Source organism: Mchenga conophoros, linkage group LG8, assembly GCF_057382185.1.
Source record: "Mchenga conophoros isolate Kocher_MC1m ecotype Shallow Benthic linkage group LG8, M_conophoros_male_GT1.1, whole genome shotgun sequence".
In the NCBI taxonomy this organism is placed as follows: domain Eukaryota; kingdom Metazoa; phylum Chordata; class Actinopteri; order Cichliformes; family Cichlidae; genus Mchenga; species Mchenga conophoros.
In genome coordinates, this window is record NC_140533.1 from 25,636,676 (window position 1) to 25,656,487 (window position 19,812).

The 19,812-nt window shown below is 41.8% G+C and overlaps 1 protein-coding gene across 1 annotated transcript in view; it reads left to right on the forward strand.

Moving 5' to 3' along the window:
* Positions 1–18,345, forward strand: part of etv4 (ETS variant transcription factor 4) — a 39,164-nt gene extending 20,819 nt beyond the window's left edge. Inside the window, exons 6-13 of the mRNA XM_085285218.1 lie at positions 5,596–5,725; positions 7,145–7,327; positions 7,424–7,839; positions 11,614–11,682; positions 12,246–12,293; positions 13,725–13,897; positions 17,060–17,161; positions 17,831–18,345. Of these exons, the coding sequence (XP_085141344.1) occupies positions 5,596–5,725; positions 7,145–7,327; positions 7,424–7,839; positions 11,614–11,682; positions 12,246–12,293; positions 13,725–13,897; positions 17,060–17,161; positions 17,831–18,058 (1,349 nt within the window). The 3' untranslated portion in view covers positions 18,059–18,345. The remainder of the gene's footprint in view (positions 1–5,595; positions 5,726–7,144; positions 7,328–7,423; positions 7,840–11,613; positions 11,683–12,245; positions 12,294–13,724; positions 13,898–17,059; positions 17,162–17,830) is intronic.
* The last annotated feature ends 1,467 nt before the right edge of the window (positions 18,346–19,812 follow it).

Here is a 19,812-nt window from a genome sequence, read left to right on the forward strand (position 1 = left end):
TTGACCTTAAGAGGTGGTGGGAATCTAACAGACGTTGCACACATTTTATACACTCCTGTGCATGAAATGTGGAAAGGCATACACATCACTACACTCGCATACATTTATTTTACCGTATATACTTCTGTGTTATCTCAAAATTGTCTGATTTACAACGCAAAAGCTGTTGTGTACTGTATCTGTCTCTTGACTTCTAAACACCTTTCAGTTTCCTCCGTGATCCATGTTTAAGTTCACAAACTGTCCCTCCCCCTAAAACCATGAAATATGAGGGTCTCTGTGATGATGTAACATTTAACAAAGCAGTTAGAGGAGGTTATACTGCCCCAAATAAAAGCAGGAAGAGAAGTGAACGTGGAAGAACATAACTCTCCCTGGATCCGTTTACAAGACTGCCAGCACCGTATAAACTTTAGCTGCAAATTTGACATCATTTGGACAGAGAGATTTACTGTGATATACCAGAGAGTTTGTAATAGTTGGGGGAGACCAGAGTTTGTTTTAATGACTATTCCTGGAGCTGGATGTTACACTTATTCCCAGATTATGTTTTAAGATACACCAGCGGCTTGGCTTTAAAGATGGCAATGTCCCAACATTTTTTTTTTTTTTTTATTGTGGCAATCCCCAATTTTTCATTCTAGCTCTAATATATCAAAGTTTTACTGTGTCAAGAAGAAGATTTTCTGCATGCACACGTGCACCTTAAACAATATACACTACCTGGGGGGAAAAAAAGTCCCCACTTGGATTTCACTAAGCAAACAGGTAAGAGCCTTCCACTGGATAATTACTGCAGTGAATAATATGTTTCAGCTGGCAACAGGTTATTTAACCCCAACTGATGCACTCAATAGCTTATTTCTTAAAGCACCATGTAGGAAGACACATCCCGTGTTCGTGGAAAAGATGTTATTCCACGTCTGAAGAGTTAGTCATTGGTGGCCCGCATCAAGTGATGAAAAAAAAAAAACCTAAAGAAAATCTACTGAAACAAATAAAACTGAGTTAATAATGCTGTCCATTAAACCTGGAAGGACATAGTGGTGAATAATAGTCATCTCTGAGAAATAAATGCAGTCAGAAACTGGAGGTTCATTAAACACTTGGTGAAATAAAATCATTGAAATCAGCAATAAAACTCTTGATTGTGTTTAACAGTGAAATTAAGAACATTTCCACGCTCACAGTGTAAAAAGAATTCGAGGGATTGTGACTAAACAGCTGTGTAGCCTTAAGAAAACCACTTATCAGTGAGGCTAATCAAAATTAAAGGCTTTAGTTTGCTTGGGGAGCATAAACGCTGGACTCTGGAGCAATGGTAAAGAAAACACTGTTTGGTCTGAATCCAGATTTGCCCTGGTCCAGACCAATGGATGCCTCTGGGTAAGAAGAGAAGGGGATAAAGTGGCGTTCCCATCACGCCTCGTGGCTACCGTACAAGCCAGTAGGGGCAGTCTTATGATGTGACCTGAAATGAGGTCAGAAAAAAAAGACCAGGTTTTTCCATTTTAAATGGAGTTTTCTTTTGTATTCGCTGCTGGCACAGACATACTCCAGGATAATAATGCCAGGATTAGTTCAACTCAAACAATGAAGAAGTGGTTCAGGGAGCATTTTCACTCATGGGTTTGATACTACAGATACAGGGATGTGCTGGAGAAGCCATTTTTAGCTCCAGTCAGCCCAGTGGACCACTTTATCTAAAGCAAGTCAATATATTAAAGACTTAACTGGTCTTAAGGGTTAATTACAAAAACCCACCCTTTTCCAATTACGTAAGTACACATGTGAAAACTGTTAGAAGTGATACATTTGGCTCATTGTATGATGTCTGAAGCATCGCCCGCGGGGGTATTTCTTTTGGGGAAGAAAAAACAAAAAGAACTTTCTTTGTACAAGAACTCTATGACAAGTTTCATGAGAAATTCGAAGCAACAAAATGTCCACAAACGGAAACAATACAACTTTGTGTGCTTCCTTAGCAGAAAGATACAAAGTGGCCCGAACCAGAAAAAAAGAGAGGCCATCAGAGCCTTACAGGTCCTAAAACTGATGTCATGGTACTCTTAAGAACTAGATTGTAATAGCTGGGGAGTAGCACACATTTTAGCATAGCTGAAAGAATTAAAAAATGTAAGATGATAAATTTGAGTAATGGAGTGCAATCTGCCCCAGGGCACAGGAGATTTGGTTGCTTAAAATAGGCCTCTGAACACTTATGTATAGTAAACAGTCCCCAGATTTCATAAATCATTGTCACTTGTTAGTGTAGATAAACATTAACAATAGATAGTGTAGATGGATCCGTGTTTCTAAGGGACCCAGCATGTTTAGGCCATTGTCAGCACAATGCTTTTCCAAATCACACGTTATCATTCATTGCAAGTGCGATTGTGTTCCTTTAGTGAAAATGACTGCAGATTCTCTCAGAAATTGCTGTATTCATGTTTCACCAACTCTGTGTGTGTGTCTAATTGAAGTCCCCATGCGACAGCAGTCACACTCGCAGGCAAATTACACAAACACACAAATCTGCATGGTGCTCATTTACCAGATTAATTAATATTCCAGAAAGGTCACACACAAATAACTCAAACACACACACATACCCAGACCCTTCTGAGTACAGCTGACGCCGTTACCCGGCCGGTCTCTTTGAAATGGAACATCATCATGAACTGAAAGCCACATCAAGGGCAATATTCCTGCCAATCGCATTAGTGGCTCTGCTTGGCCGCGCTGTGAGTGGACACTCTCTGAGGATTGTCTGCAGTTCATGACCAAGACAGAGAAAGATGGGGATGTCAACAGACAAACACTGCTGTATTATTAGAGCAGCGGTCATGTGCCACCCTCTGTGTGCTAGCAGACAAACTGTCGGAGACTTAGAGGAGGCTGGAATCCCATCGCGTCTGTCTGGGAAATCTGGGTAAATGCTCTCTAATCCTGTTGATCCTCCACTAAAGCCAACACTTCCTCACCTGCCTGCCTGCCATGGGAGAGTAAGTACAGACCAAAAATAGGAAGGATATGATGATGAGCAGCGCTCTGAAATCACATAATTTATCATTTAATGTGTTTGCTTTCTCAAAGGCATTCAGGTTAAAGTAAAACAAACACTCGAACAGGAATTGCAAGTTTGAATCCACAGCAGTTGGCAGAGGATTTTGGATATGCGTAGGTGTTATTGAAAATGTTTAAAAAGGGTATTTGTGACACATGCTCAGAGAGGGAAAATAATAAAGGGCAGGGCAAGGTATATTGGACAGCAGTTGATGTCACACCCTGTAGTATATTTTTGTTTTGTTTCTTATTTTACTGTAAATGGGACCATATATAAAATGTTCTGCTGTGTGTGAAACTAGTGAGTGAGAAGCAAAAAAACTCGGGTGAATTGTTGGCATTTCCAAACTTTTTTTTTTATCAACTAAATATTATTATTATTACTTTAGCGATAGCGTTGTGTAAAGGTATTACACTTGTACAGTCCTGCAAAACTAAGTACGTCCCATTATTCAGTAACTTGTAAAAACCACCTTTAGCAGCAATGTTTTCAGGTAATGGTTTTCTATATGATTTCATCAGTTTCTCAGGTCACTGTGGAGGGACTTTAGCCCTCTTTTCTTTACAGTGTACATGAGTTCATCAAGGCTTGCAGACATTTGTTTATATCAGTTTCAATCAGGTTTAGGTGTGGATGGCACCACTGCATCCATCTCATAGGTTTTTCTGTTGTAGATTTGCTGCTGTGCTTGGGATGACACTCTTGTATGTCTCTGTTTGGCCCAAGCTTTAGCTGGAGGGCAGATGGCCTCAATGACTGCAAAACAAGCCCAGATCATCATATGTTGTATATTGTACCCAGACGTCTCTACTTTGGTCTTATCAGTCCAAAGGACACTGTTCCAGAAGTGTCGTGGTTTGTTCAGTTGTAACTTTGCAAACTTGAGCTCTGCCACCAAGAGGTCGTCGCCTGGCAACCCTTCCAAATAATCTGTCTTTTTCCAATTATACTCTCATGAACGTTAACATTTAACACACCGAGGCCTGTAGAATCTGAGATGTAGCTCTTGACCTTTTTTTGGCAGTTTGTTAAGCATTGAATGGTAGGACTATGGGGTGGAATTGTGTTAGCACACACCGGAAAGCTTCAGACCAGCAAACTGACAAAGCTTCTGAAGAGTCCTGCAAAATAATAACTGTTTTCATGTGACTACATATGTTTGTTGACCGAGTGTACAACCATTTAATGAAAACTATTTTAATGTTGCCATTTTATTTCTTTTTTAAGAAGTAATACTTCCAACTTCCATCTTAACAGCAGATCCCTGAGGCAGTTTGTGGTTTATGTCACTGTAATGTTGTGTCAGTTTCCATTTTGTTTCACTTTCTACCTCCTGCTTTAGTGGGACAGTCATTTTGGGCTTCATTCACTAGAGCCAGACTTCTTTTTCCTCCTCTTTTTGTGAATGGACGATGCTATATAATTACCTGGGTTGAGCTTTCAGTGTGGTCTGCTCCGTCAGCTCCACACCCACTGAACACACACCCACACCCACACACAAAAGGGATACACACTTTTATGCACGCAGCCCACTTTGAGACTAGCCGAGATTGCTAATACACACGCGCGCTCCTGCACACATGCGCACACTTAAATACATGCCTCCCCAGCTGGAAGTGCGCAGCTGCTGCTGTTTACCCTGTCGGGACCAGAAAAACATCCTGTACAGTTCTCCGGGTGAAAACCTCCCCTCACATAATAAACACAAGCCCTCGGCACATTTTGAAGCTCCACTTTGGGTGGTTTCTGTGGCTGTCGAGGCAAAGGTCCCCTCCAGCAGTCTGGCTTGATGGACAGTTTGGTGTGTTAAAGATTGAGTAGATTCCTTTGGGGGATCATCATATGGAAAAAACATTTAGTTAAAAAGAAGCTGAAACTTTTTTTTTTTTTTTTTTTTGTAGCACATGACACATTATCAGGTTATCTGTTATCGCTGTCTGTGCTTTCTTTTTTATCTCGCCATCAAATGCAAAAAAAGAAGGATACAAGCAAAGGCTGACATCTGGATACCAAATCGGAAAGAATGCTGAGTGTATATGCCGTTCTAACAGAGCTGTGACATTTGCTTTCATCGCTCCATAGACATCTCTCTGGCCCGTACAGTTGTTTAACTTGAAGTTTAACACGAAGCTTAACTTTGAAAGAGGAAGTTTTGACTGCTGTTGTGTCTGGAAGAGCGAAGAAAAGTGGGCGAGGACACTCTGCGCTTTCAAATGACTGCTGGAATGTGGTCGTGTGCGAGCATGTGTGCTTTTGTGTGCCTGTCCCTGTCAGTGTTTATGTAAGTGTGTGTGTATGTGTGTTTATACGTGTCTATCTGCTGCCCTGTGTTTTGCAGTTGACAGTCACTAAAGCATCTAGGCTGGCATGTAAAAGAGATTCCTGTGCAGACAGAAGAATTTGTTTTTGCCGTTTTTGCCTTTGAGCTTAATAGCAGTAGTATCAGGGCAGGGCTGGATGACAAAAGAATATACAAAAGTTGTCCTGTGTGTGCGCCAAGTTTCATCTCTGTTTACTGTCTCTTGTAGCGGTGGCATTTCACAGCCCTCCAGTCACCATCAAGAAGGAACCGCAGAGCCCGGGCTCCGACCCCAGCCAGTCTTGTAGCCACAAACCGAGCTTCAGCTACCCCAGTGGAGAGCAGTGCCTTTATGCCAGGTATTTACTGTAGTGCATGTTTAGTCATGGATGACTTCACCCAAATAAAAACGGTGCATTCAACTTATCTTTATCTCACTATGAAGATAAATTCTTGGTTGAATCTGTCGAACCTTTAATATTTTATCTCTGGGATTTCTTCATCAACAATGCCATCAAACATCAAAAATTACCTTCATGATTATTCAAGACAATCCAGACAAAACGGTCTTGTTTCTTCAATATAGGATAGTTTCAGTCACAGTAAGTTTTTTGTACAACACCTTTAAAAAAAACAAACCAAAAAAACCAATGGAGATCACAAAAGTAATAATGCAAAAAATAAAACATCAATTAAAATAAAGAAAATATGATGTCATGTCACGAACTTAAGTGTTTTGAACCTTGATATACAGGAAATCACTGCAAGCCTCATCCCCCTCGGGAAAACTGTTCAAAAGCTGAAGGGCAAAAGCACCACCACCACCGTCGCCTCTAAATTTAAGCCTCGGCACGCAACAGCACAAACAAAAGCAGTGTCACCACTACTCGTGCTTTGGTGTTGTTTTTGGCTTATGGTTGACACATTAGAGAGCTGCTCTCGCTTGACGTGCGCTCGACTCGCTGCAGTCTAATCCTGGTAGTAAACCTGAACAACACTGGAATAAGGATACAAGAAGTCAAAACAGGGAGGAAAAGTTTGAAGGTGGTGAAATTTTTCTGCAAACTTTCCAACTGTAGCAACAACTTCTCTGTGATGGTGTCATCTGTATCAGAGAGATCTCTGTGGAGGGGAATCAGCAGGCTGGCACAGACTTGTCCCACGTTGCACAAAATGGGAGACAACACCAAAGTGTGCAGTATACCAGCAGTCATTGCATCACTTTTGTAAACGCTGCCATGCATGATGATGACAATGGCAAGTCTTAAATTGCCTTTATCACATCTCCCAATTTTGTGAACTTGCCCGCTCAATGGGGCCAGTGTGGCTGACCTGGAATCAAAAGTGTGCAACCAAGTCCGCGGCTATAAGCATTTTTTCTGCTAAATGATGGGCAATGAGTAAGCACACCTCAAGCAATGAGTATTTGTGGCAACCGTAACAACTAATTTCTGCTGTATGAAAGTGGGGGAGGAACTCTGAAGTGACACAAAAGGATGATTGCCTCCTCAGATATTTAGACAATCCACTCTTACCAAAGACAAAATAAATGCTTATTTTACTTTTTCTCTCAACAAAAGTGTACAATGACCAAGCCCAAGTTGGTCAACCCACATGTAAACTCTTATCACACGTTATTGACTGAATCCCTGCACATGAACTCTTGCTTTGTTTGTTGTATTCATTGAAGAAACAGCTCACCCCTGTTGTGACATGTGTAGTCATGCATGGATGTTTTTTTTGTCATGAGTGTATTCATGTGTTATTTGACTTCACAGTGCCTATGAGCAGAAAAGGGCAGCAGGAGGAGCAAAGAGCTCCTGCCCAGGGACCCCCGTGTCTCCCATGCAGCAGCATTACTCCCCCAAACCTGCCACGGCCGGACGGCCCGATGCTGGTTACATGAACCCAGGTGCCACCTCCCAGCCACTTCCCAGCAACAGTTACCCCATGAACGCCAGGTGACACGGCACTGAAATCTTACCATTGGGAATTCTGGATATTATGTTGATTTCTCCTGACGAATGCATCCTAAACTGCCTTATTTCATTTCCCAGTTCCAGGTTTCAGGGACCTTCAGGAGACCCCATGTGCCCTCAGTTCCCCCAACCAGCGCAGGCCTTTCAGCGCATGCCATCTGCCCCAGCTGGCCACTGCACCACTGGTGGAGGTGGGGGTGGCGGTGGGGGGCCAGGGGGCGGTGGTGGTGTTGGCTACCATCGGCAGCACTCTGACCCCTGCATGCCTTACCTGCAGCAAAGCTTTAAGCAAGAATACATGGACCCGCTGTATGAGCGGGCAGCCCATATGGCGGGGCCGGGTCATGTGAGTGGACAGGGACACGGGCATGGACACGGACACAACCATGGCCATGGACCACACCAACACCCACAGTTACACTCGCACCCACATCGGTTCCCACCAGCCCACATGATGGTCAAGCAGGAGCCCACAGATTACACCTATGAACCAGGTGAGCAATAATGACACTCATCTGTCTGAAACGCATCGTTTTAGCTCCTGTCCAAGGACCACCAGTAAAGACAAACCTGCTCTGATTGGTCAGGTGGAATTCCAAAAACAGGACAACACTGTTTAAGCACTTGCTCTGCTAACAAAAACATTTTAGCAACACTAAGACAACTTCTAAGTGATCCAAGTAATCAACACCCAATTACTGGGTGTTGATTAAAGATGTCAATGTTCAGGACTTAAGCAATGCCGTGGACTAAAAAATGACTTGAAAGTAACAGATGCTTTATTCAGATTTGTTCCACTGTTTAACAAATTCAACTGAAAAATATGTAAAAGAAGAGAAAAGCTTTATTTGGGACTTCATCCATCTTGAAATGCTGTGGATGTGACCACAGAGATTAGGCGAGAAGGAAACAGATGGGAAAGTGAGACACATTGTGCCAGTATGTTACATAGTGATGGAGATAAGGACCGTATAAAAAAAACCTTCTCTGCAAACAAGGCATTGCAGGCACAATGATAGTGTTTTTTTTGTTGTTGTTTTTTACTGGGAGATTATAACTCTGTTTGGCATGGACACAACTGTGTTTTCTTTTTCTGCGCATGTAAAGGTTTTGCACAAGAGCCAAAAGACACAATTGAAGAGTATGCTAAAATTCTTTTACTCTATTAATTTCCAAGACCTGGGTGGCATGTCCTAATCTTTTTTGTCTTTTGGTCCAGAAAATAGTTCACAACCAGTTAATGGTCATATTAGAGGAAAAAAAGCATTTGAGGGACTCAAAACAGCAAATATAGAGCATTTCTCCTTGTTAGACTGCTTGCGAATCAATGGGTTGAAAACCCTCCCCTGTGTACATTGCTTACTCTAGAACAAAATGTCCAAAAGGCAAACAAACTTCTTCACTGTATCTGCACTCCTACTCAACTCCCTCTTAGCCTCCAAAACTCCTCCTTGACACTTTGCAGTGAAAAGGAAGAAAAAAAAAGTTTTTTTTCTGCTGTAGCTACACCCCTCCCTCCCTCCCTCCCTCCTTCCTTCCCTCCCTCCCTCCCTCCCTCCTTCCTTATCCCGCTCCCTCCCTTCACCGCTCTCTGTGAGAGAGAGGCAGAGGAATTTCATTGAGAAAATGGAGGGCACTGGAAAGACTAGAGTCCCCGGTGGAGTGCTCCAGGGTTTCATGTTGCACCAGCGGCTTCCTTTTTCTGCAGGCAGATGAACTCATAATGGAAAAATGAGCGTGGCCACAGTAACTCGAACCTCTCACTGGCCGGGCTTTGGGAGTGGGGGAGGTAAGGGGTGGGGTAGCCAGCTCAGGCACTTTAACAACAAGCACTACCAGCATTCGAGTATACAAAGTAGCTCTTCTGTTGGCTTCTCCCTAAATCTAAAATGAGCGAGAAAAGTAACACGTAGCATCCTCGTTCACCTGTATTAAAATGGCTAGAGGGCTGACAGCGGTCCACATGTGCTGAAAACGGCTGAAATCCAAAGAAAACAGAATTTCTGACTGTCTTGACTTGCTGTTTTTACAGTAACAATGACAAGAGTCACACAACCTTGAGAAAGAAATGGGGGAAAGTACCAAAGGATGTTTTTCTGTGGATAACTGCTAGGTGGAGGAGCAAGTTTTATTTGGTGGGGTTTCCTTAAAAGACTCTCTCTGATATGGGTTTTAACCAATCCAGAGGCTGATCTGACATGAAAGATCAAAGTTTATCTTTATTTTTGTAGATGATTATACAACAAGTGACTGGACTGTGTGCAGGATAATAGAAAGTGACAGGGGCCTAAAACTTGGATGTGATTACCAGTAAATTTTCTGCACTTAAGAACATGTACTCTCTCTCTCTGTTACTGAGCAGTGTTTAACATCTGTATTGAAAAGTCAGTCACTGGATCTCAGGTGGTCTAAAACAGCGGTCCCCAACCCTCAGGCCATGGATCGGTACCGGGCCGTGAGAGTTGTTGCTCAGGTGTGAAATTATGGTTTTCAGGTTTTTTGTAGTTAACTAGGTTTCCCTGGGTCTTTTCCCGTGTTGTAGTTGTGTGTCTTATTTTGAAAGGAATATTTACGGGTTACCATAGCGACCATAGAGCGCTAAGGGGCAGAGAGGAGGATGTTACTCTCAATGTTGTTGGCGCACTTCAGGAGGACGCTCCTAATAAAGTTACACAATTACACCGAGAATTCACGTTTATTATTATATTTACAAAATACCACAGTTTGTGTCTTGGTCGTATCATTTTATTTTGTTGTATTTATCCGTGACACCTTAAAAGTCGGTCCGTGAAAATACTGTTTGTCATTAAACCGGTCTGTGGGGGACCGCTGGTCTAAAAGAACCTTTTTCTTTTAACACGTCAATAAAAATCCAAAAGCATTCTGCAAACATTTAAATGGAAAATGATGTTTCTTTTAGGCAGCTGAATTGGAGTCTTCACGATAGAAACCGCATCCCAAAAATCTCCTAAGCAATGATTGAGGACAGTTGTTATTGCCTTTTTTTTTTTTTTTAAGTGATCAAGTAGTACATGCTACATACTTGTCGATTGATCTTCTTGAGCTTCTTAATGTGCAGCATACAAAACCCAGCCATGCCAGCCGCAACATCTGCAACAGGCAGGTCTGAAGACATACTTTCCTTCAGTTATTTGTTATTTTCTGCTGAATTACAGTGTCACTGTAAGAAATTCTATCCCAAAATTTTGATGTCAGAAGCACGTAATGGAAAGCGAGTAATAAAAAACACCACCAGTGTTTTCTTTCACTTTGCACAATGTGAACAATAACAGTCAAATGCCGCAAGTATACAGTCTCATTTTAAAAGCCGGGTAGATAATGAGACTCGTAGTTTCACATACAAATTGGCATTCCATCGCTTAATCACTGCTATTGTGTTGAATCAAAGATGCAGAATGGTCATGCCACGGAGCAGACAATTAACCCCAGTGCTCTCACACCCAGTCTACCCATCAATCCCTGGTGAGAGCCTGCCATCTCTGGCAGACATATTATTTACAGTATGATCGAGCGCCGCTGCTCTGGAATGGAGGTTTGATTTTCCCCAGTGGCATCTTATCACAGTCGCAGAGCTGCAGCTGCATTCCCCAGGAGTGAGTCACGGTCAGAGCCAGAGGCAAAGAGCTGCACCTTTCAGTTTTATACACTTGCTTGGCTCATTGATACAGTTGACAGACTGTAAAAAACAGACAAACAAGCTCTTATAATAGGCAATGAGTCACCTTTTTTTGTATGCTTAGCCAAAGAAAGAGAAAAACACACAGACAAAGGTTAGTGGCTCGGTCACAGGAAATGGAAAACAATATTCTCACATTACATGTGAAATGCACTTCACAACTGTCCCAACTTGCAGAGAATTTTGCCGGAAGGTTTATGAAGAGCAGTGTAAAATCTATATCAGTGATTTGAGCGAGCCAACGATGTGCCCAGACAAAGTGCAGACACTGTATACTGTACCACTTTTCTGGTCTGGTGCAGGTGCTTGCTCATGGCCTAAAAATACCACCAGGGACAAGAGAAGTGATATGATAAATGCAGCATTTGCCCTTGCAGTCACAATGATCCCACTAAATCCAGCTAATACACCCACTTTTCTCAAACAGGTAGTGCTTAGGAAAGCACATTAGCAGCCATCCTTGCATTTTAATTTGACTTGACACCTTACAGGGATTTCTAAATGGTACTTTATGCCATAATCTAAATGTCGGTTCAATTTGTTAACCTGTAGTTCGTTGTTTCTGTTACAGATGTGCCTGGATGTCCCTCTATTTACCATCACAATGAGGGCTACCCAAACTCCCAGCATGGCAATGAAGGTAATGTGAATGTTTTGCATTCTACTGCAATAATGCCCTTTAAAGGCCTCCAATAAAAGTTATTATGGAGTTAAAGGAATTTAAGTGATGTCAGTATACAGAAATTGCATGTACCCAATCTGCCCTGTCTCAAAAGCTTTATCTACTCTGGTTAGAGGTCTGCGGTCATTGGCTAACCGGCCTAGAGTGTGCGTGCTTCCATTGGCCAACCAGTGGTGTGTCTGTTTCCATTGGCAGAGGCTCTCGCCTCACCCCTGCCTCAAGAATCCCTGAATAAACATAAGTCTTAGAAAAAGCACACTATTTCCCCAGCAAAAAGGAAAACAAGCCCTCCCTTCTTTACCATTGTTTGCAAGACCATTTTCGGCAATTTGAAATCTCATTCAGATGCACTCAGCATATAAGATATCACAGGTCTAGTATACTGAAAGGACATTAATGTTGTGAGTTATTTTGGTTGAAATATATTTAAAGCTTGCCACTGGTTCCAGATGAACAACCTTGTTGTGCCAGGATGAAGTCCATTTGAAATACTGACACAATTCTCCCCCCTCGTCTCTTAGGGTATCTGTTTGAAAATGACTCCCGTGTGGTTCCAGAGAAGTTCGAAGGTGAGCCTGCTTACCACATATCCCCTCTGCATGCACACACACAACTTCAAATGCACAGCACACAGGTGTTACTTAGTGACAACAGGAAGAAAAGAAAATCACAGGAAACACAGTCACTTACTTCAATCTCTTACATGACTGATTCTCTGCCAGAAGTAAAAGTACCCCCAAGGGTATCACTACAGTCGCTGTGGGGGGACATGAAAGGATTAACTCAACTATTACAATTTTAGTGAACCTTAACAAGTTTGAGAAGAAAGGTTAATGGTTTATTTAAAAAAAAAAAAAAGTAAATGGCTAAGCAGAAGAAAAAGAAATGCGTTTAATGATGGTCAAAAAGCAAGAAAGTGGTATACATTTGAAATTTGCTGCAGAAAGTGAATTGCACTTTAGAATCGAAGTGAACAGAGCAGCAATAATTATTATTTACACGTCATTTTAATGTTCACAGTGTACTGACAGTATGGAGTAAAACAACGTCTAGTTTTTCTTACACAGAAGCCAATTTTTCCCATTTTATCTGCATGCTAATTGGTTAATGTGGGGTCATGGTGGTTGCAGAAAATGAAACTGCTGGAAACCGAGGTACATCATAGTACAAAAAAAAAAAAAGTTGGGAACTACTGCCTTACTGTCTATCATATTATACACACATCAGAAGGATCCCGGTGTCCTCAGAAACTGAGTTAGTGGGTTTGGTTTCCTTGTACCCTCCAGGCAGGGCTCCTCTGTCACAGAAACAAGCTTTTCCCATGGTGTTGTTGGTTATTGATGCTAAGGGAGATTGAGTGAAGAGCCTGAGGCCGTCAGCACTCGTTGAACCAGTCAAGTGTGCAAGTTCTCTGAGAGACGACAGCAGTAACTTAGCTGTGCATCTCATGTTCCAACACCTGTGTACAACATATCAAGTACCTGGTAAACAACCGAGAACCAAACACCAATCAGTGTCCATTTACCTTACTAAGTAGTAAGCTTGATTTCTTTCTTTTTGCCCTGTACTGCCCCTTACTTTTATCTCTATTTGCCTCTAGTTCAACATGCTCTGGCTTTTTTAGCTGCAAGCTGACATTTATGGGGATTTGGGTTTACGTGAGTATGCAAACATGGGGGGGGGGGGGGGGGGGGGAAATCAAGATTAGATGACCTACGGATGTACTTATCCTACTAGAATTAAGCCACTTTTGGGCTGTTAGGGGTCAAATGTTTCTTGTTTGCACAGCAAGAAGTACTTTAGACCATAATTTAGTGATTGAATCTTAATGGTCGGATGCATTAATGTGCTGAAAATATATCAACTATCACATTAACTGGCTGGAGATAAACCACAGTGCACATAGGGCAACACATCTCTAAATTCCTGGTTACATGAAATAGATGGAAAGCATTTTGACGCCTATAAACATACTGAGTACCTCTGTATTCCTCGTCCAGGTGAGGTGAAGCAGGAAGGGGGTGGTCTTTTCCGTGAGGGTACACCTTACCAGCGCCGTGGCTCTTTGCAGCTCTGGCAGTTCCTGGTGGCCCTTCTGGATGACCCAGGCAATGCCCACTTCATCGCCTGGACAGGCCGCGGCATGGAATTCAAACTAATTGAACCAGAAGAGGTAAGTCTGAACTGTAAACGACCTTTTTTTTTCTTCAATCAAAGATGGTGGGGAAGCGTTGTCTGTAGGCACTATAATCGACCAGGCTAGCCATCATGATGTCACCCACTGGTCTTACTATTTTAACCCGATTTGATAACAGAGGATGAATCAGACTGTGAAACCACACACTCATTGGCTAATGATTTGTAACTGAAACGGTATTATCTACTCTGGTTAGAGTCTGAATGATCATCCTTTCTAACTATTAGAATGACCATAAATTGCAAACAAAATTAAGGGGCTTCCACACCGAAAGCGATTCTCTCATTTCCCGTTTTTCTTGTTTTGTACTTGACAGTTGATTATAACCAGCAGACAGGATGTGGCTGCTTAGAAAAGTGTAGTGTAGTGTAGTTCCCACATCACATGTCTATTACCAGTGTCCTTCACCATCACTGGTAGTCACATGAATTTAAACTAACGACTAAGCCCATAAAATCATCAGGAAAGAGTTCGCTGGCATCCCAGTAAAAGTGAGTCAATGGTTGTTTCCAAGACTTCAATACAAAATGAAATTCTTTGAAACAAGAAGAGCCGCCCCCTGCTGGCCATTACAAAGAACAAAGGTTTAACCCTTTAAAATCGATCGGAGCAGGCACGCTCTGTTTTGCGTAACTATTTTTAAATCCTGGTAGCTCTGCAACCACGTAAGCTAGCGCAAAAAAATTTTTTGCATATGAAACCGGAGGAGTTGTACTTACATCTTATGCCATCAGCCTGCCCTAAGTCACAGTTTCCTTCCACATATAGCTTTGCAAAAACTGCATAAAAAGCGCTTGCAGGAACAAAAACATAATATTCAGAAACACGCTTTGCTGATCCGATCAGCTGTTTGTAACACTTCCTATGTTGGAATAGACGTCAGCGCGAACTTTCACATGTCTGCCATGACCTGCCCGAAATCGGAAGTGGCGTCATTTTCGCGGAAATGTAGTTTTTTACCATCAGGGCCTCATGAGCCTATACTGGTGTTTTTGAAAGTTATCTTTGACTTTATGACTTTCTGTGTCGTTTCTGGGATGCTTAGGACACATATTGCACTGCTGAAAATAGTTTATTTTGATGCAGATGCTGTTTTTTTGCAAATTTGCAGTATAATATTTATTTTCGTTTTTCCTGCAGTGTATAGAAATTGGTGTATTTCAAAAATAAAACTATGAAGACACTCAAAATAAATTTCCTGTGGTGGGAAACTATTTTGTGCAACTTTTTTGTATTTACAGTTTTGAGGGATAAGCCTCTTAAATTTCTCTAACTAGAAATATATGTTAAAAAAACAAAAACGATTTTCAATTTTTTGGTAGTTTACTGCACTTTTTTGCAATTTATGTAATTACTATGCACTTAATGCAGACATATTATTAAAATTTAGGCTGTAATGGTTATATTGATGTATAGCAACTTGAAATGCTCCCAAAAATGGCACTACAGCATGTAAAAATATAATATAAGCTCTGGCGGACTTGGTTCTATGGTAGGTCTTAAAGGGTTAAGGCACAGCGATGCTTGCTAAACTTTTTAAGGTCCAGTAGTCATGTCCATCTTTTACACTTTTGTTTACAGAAGTACAGGGGCAACCCTTCAGAAGCTCATTCGATCAGTGCTGCAGGTCTCTTCCTGTTAAACAGGAGTTCTTCCTTCCCACAGTCACCTAGTGCTTGTTCAGAGGGGACTGTCTGATTCCTGGGATTCTCTCTCAAATGTTGTAGGGTCTTTACCTTAAAGCACCCTGAGGCAGAAGGTGTTGCGCAGCACTACATAAACTAGATTTAATGCATCTTTGAAAATGGCCATACACAGATGCAGAGGCTGTCTAGCTCTTAAGAGAGACATCTTTATGTTTCAGTTTGCTAAGTTCCTTAGACTTTAATATCCAGTGAGTGTCAGACATATGTCACTTTGTTGGGTAACTTTAAAAGAAGTTCTAGTTTAACTGGAGCTTTCTCTGCAGTAACAATATCACTTTAAATGTTTGAAAAAAAGACTACTGCGATATAAAATGCATTATTTTTAACACATTACTGTGTGGCCTTGTCCACTGATATTACTGGTAGTGATTGTGACATTAATATGATAAGGATACTCTTTAAATAAATTTAGTGAGGGTTTGCTGTAATCTAGGTAGCACCTTCAATGAGAAGGGGGATTTGGCCACTTTCCTCATAGGCCTATTTTCTGATCCATCTTCCATTAGGCCCCCATACATTATTCAACACGCACTGGATTGATAAATGAAGGACAAGCACTATCACAGAAACATCCAACACCCCTGTTCTCTCTCACCTCCTCACATTTCTTAAGTCCAGACATTTTTGCAATGTTTAAGTCTGCAGTTTGATTGGATATCAGAGCGCCTCCATTTAGGTGGGCCCTAATACAGACAGGCCTATATTGTGTTTTCCATTATCTTTTTACTGTACATTAAAAATGAATGGGGTAAGAGTTTTACAAGCGCAATTAGAGCTGAGAGCGCACTCAGAGATCAAACGGGGCTGCTGGGCCACTGTGGGATACAACCTGTCTTCCTGAGTCATGAATATCAATGCCCCCCCCCCCCCCCCATCCCAAGCTTTACGGTTTCTTCCTACATCCAAGGTGTTTGTCAACAGAAAATTTATCCACTGTTGCACAATTCCTTGATTTATTTCCCCTTGTGTATGTGTGTGTGTGTGTGTGTGTGTGGTGGTGGTGGTGGTGGGGGGGGGGGGGGGGGTGTTAATGTGAGGCATTCATTTTCTATAAGAGGCAGAGCTGCTTTATCAGCCCAGGGTTCAAATTTTGGGCTGCCCCTGACAACCCGCCCTGACTCCTGTTTCACTGCAAACACTGTGGGACTCTGGTTGCATTCAAGTGGTAATGGTTACATAAAAAGGAAGTGAATCCACATGTGAGGACTCGCCCTGGTCTTGGCATGTTGATACTGTCGAATTTAATAGCAGAATGAAGTTTGGCTTGCTACTGAGGCCCTCTAGTGGGCAACCTGTGGAATTAACTACCTGTGTCCAACTATTAGCGCAAAAAGACTCGATCTTCTTGAAATGTAATTTGAGGAAGGTTATGTTTTACACTATTTAAAAGCATGCAAACACATTTTTAACTGATTTATTTCTTCTTTCTCAGGTTGCCAGGCTGTGGGGAATGCAGAAGAACCGTCCAGCCATGAACTATGACAAGCTCAGCCGTTCTCTGCGCTACTACTACGAGAAGGGAATCATGCAAAAGGTACAAAACGCAGCCAGCACTAAATCTACTGGGAACCAAAGTAATCCCACATAGGTTTTCAGTACAGCGCCTCCAGTTGTCAGAGGGCAGTCAAAGATGCACAAAAGTGCCCTTAATGTCAGTGCCTGATGCATTGGCAAGTTATTAAAAAAATAGACCTCTTGCAACTTGTCACGTATGAATGTTTGCAAAGGAACCCCTGGATTTATGTCTAAGTACACTAAATACACTGATTTGCTTTGTTTTCACTCAGTAAAAGGCTGGAGAGGTGCTGATTTTGAGATTTGCCCTTTGTCTAAATATCACCACACACTGGATGCTCCATAAAAACAGGAACATAAACTCTCACACCAAATATTCCGAAAAGGCATCTTGTGCATTTGTCTGTGACAACTTAAGACAAAAAGTTAGTATCTGACGCCCTGGAATAGGAATATACTCGTGCACTCGTCTTGCTGGATAGCTAAAGAAAAGGAAACAGTTTGGTGTTCTCGTTCAAAGTGGATATAACACATTTCCAGCACTTTTATATTTATATACATCTCCCAATTTTCTCTTATACTGAGTGCTTAGTCTCTGCAGCCCTCAGAGGCTACAGAAACTGTGAAATATTAGTTTACAAATGCATTCGTATTTCATTTTAAATAATCCTCCTCTCTCTCTCTCTAGGTGGCTGGGGAGCGCTACGTTTACAAGTTCGTTTGTGAGCCCGAGGCTCTAATCTCCCTGGCCTTCCCCGACAATCAGCGACCCAGCCTGAAGGCTGAGTTCGAGCGCTACGTCAACGAGGAGGACACAGTGCCTCTGTCGCACCTGGACGAGGGGGTGCCTTACACCCCGGAACAAGCCCCTCAAAACATGGGCCCTCAGCCCTACTCCAAAGGCTACATGTACTAAAGCCAGCCCCAACACGCCCTCCTTTCTACCCCACCTTCAGAGATGTTCCCATTGTACCAACCCACCATCATACATGCCCCACAAAACCCCATGCACCTCTTGCACATGCCCACCCCATCCTCTTGTATATAAGGATATGGTGTTTTTATTTTAAATTAATCGCATTAGGGATTTTTTTTGGTTTTGTTTTATTTTTAAGAGCTGTATTCCTCTCACATTCGAGGCTTATTCAATCCATAAACCTGACTGTGGTTGAAGAGATTGCTTAATAAATACTCATAATAATATTCAAACTGAAGTCCTGAGAATTCTTTAACACAGCTGAAAGCAATGTTACTGAATAGTGATGAGAATTTTAATCAAGTGTTTCTTAATTCAAATTAGACTGACCCGTTGTAGCCAGGTACTATTCGTCATTCAGGAGGGCAGTTTAAGGGATAGTTGTAAGGGTGGAGCTGCACCATCTGCTGCTAAAACTGGTTATGGTACCAACCAAGGTATGGCCGCATACCTTTGAGCTTTAAAAGATGATATTTTAGCATAACTGAAACATTCTGGTTCATAGTGGGGAGGATAACATTTGTGAGGTGGTGAAACGTTTTCGTTTGGAGACAGCAACACAAAACCACAAAGATGAGGGGAAAAAAAACAAACTGCAAAAGCTACCTGTTACAAGTTCAGTTGTAAAATGTCAACAGCTTTCTGGCTAAATGCATCATTTGGAGTTAACTAGCACTAAAACGATGCAAAGTCTCTACAGACACACTTTAAAACCCAAAGAGCTTTTAACTGGAGGTAGCAATAACGATTGCTACCTCCATTGTGTGCCTTGAAATTCTGGCTTGCCCTTCGATGTGCCTCAGGCAGGACGTTTGAAAACCACTGCAGAGAACAAAAGAAGTCGATTACAGGTGTTAGGCACCAAATTCAAGAAGGCACACTAAATCATTGCTTACTAATATAATAAATGCCATTTGAACGTGATAATTCATCTGACTCCATAATGTTATCTTAAAGTGACTATATATACACTATTTAATACATACTATTTATGGCCAGCTGTATAGCGTAGTGGCAAGACTACACACCTTTGGAGTGGAGGATCACAAGTTCGGATTCCTTTCTGGGGGCATCTGTATCCATAAAATAAGTAAGGGTCGGTGAAACAACAAGTAGCTCACTGTTCCAACATGGTATGGCGAGGGGGAGCCAGGATGACAGGTCAGGGGGGAGATATCATCACCCTGAACTAAGATTGATTGATTGAATCAAATAGCTTGATTTAACTTTAAGTAAATTACTTCTAAAAAGTACTGGTAGGGTTGTGGACTTACCGAGTCATGTCTGGGTCCATATCTCTGCAGCACACCATGGGTCATGTACTTGATTGATACACACAAAACTGATAAATTAACCAACTTGAAATTAGGGTTGCTAATAGATGCTAAGGCTAACAAAAAAAAGCAACTACTTTGAAGTGGATAAATAGCCCTAGAGAGAAAAAGTTCCAAGTAAGATCATATACAGTTGTGGTCAGAAGTTTACATCCACTCATCAAGGCACTGAATGGTAGTAATTTCTTTCAATTGTTTTCAGTGTGGAATAACCGTATAGATTACACAGACCCAACAAGAACTGGGTTCCTAAGTTTTAATTTATTTTGGGTTTACTCCAGTCCTCACCAGATCAAAATCATACATGCAAGATGAATTTTATACAAACACTCACTGAAATCTTTTGTTTAAAGTGGTGCT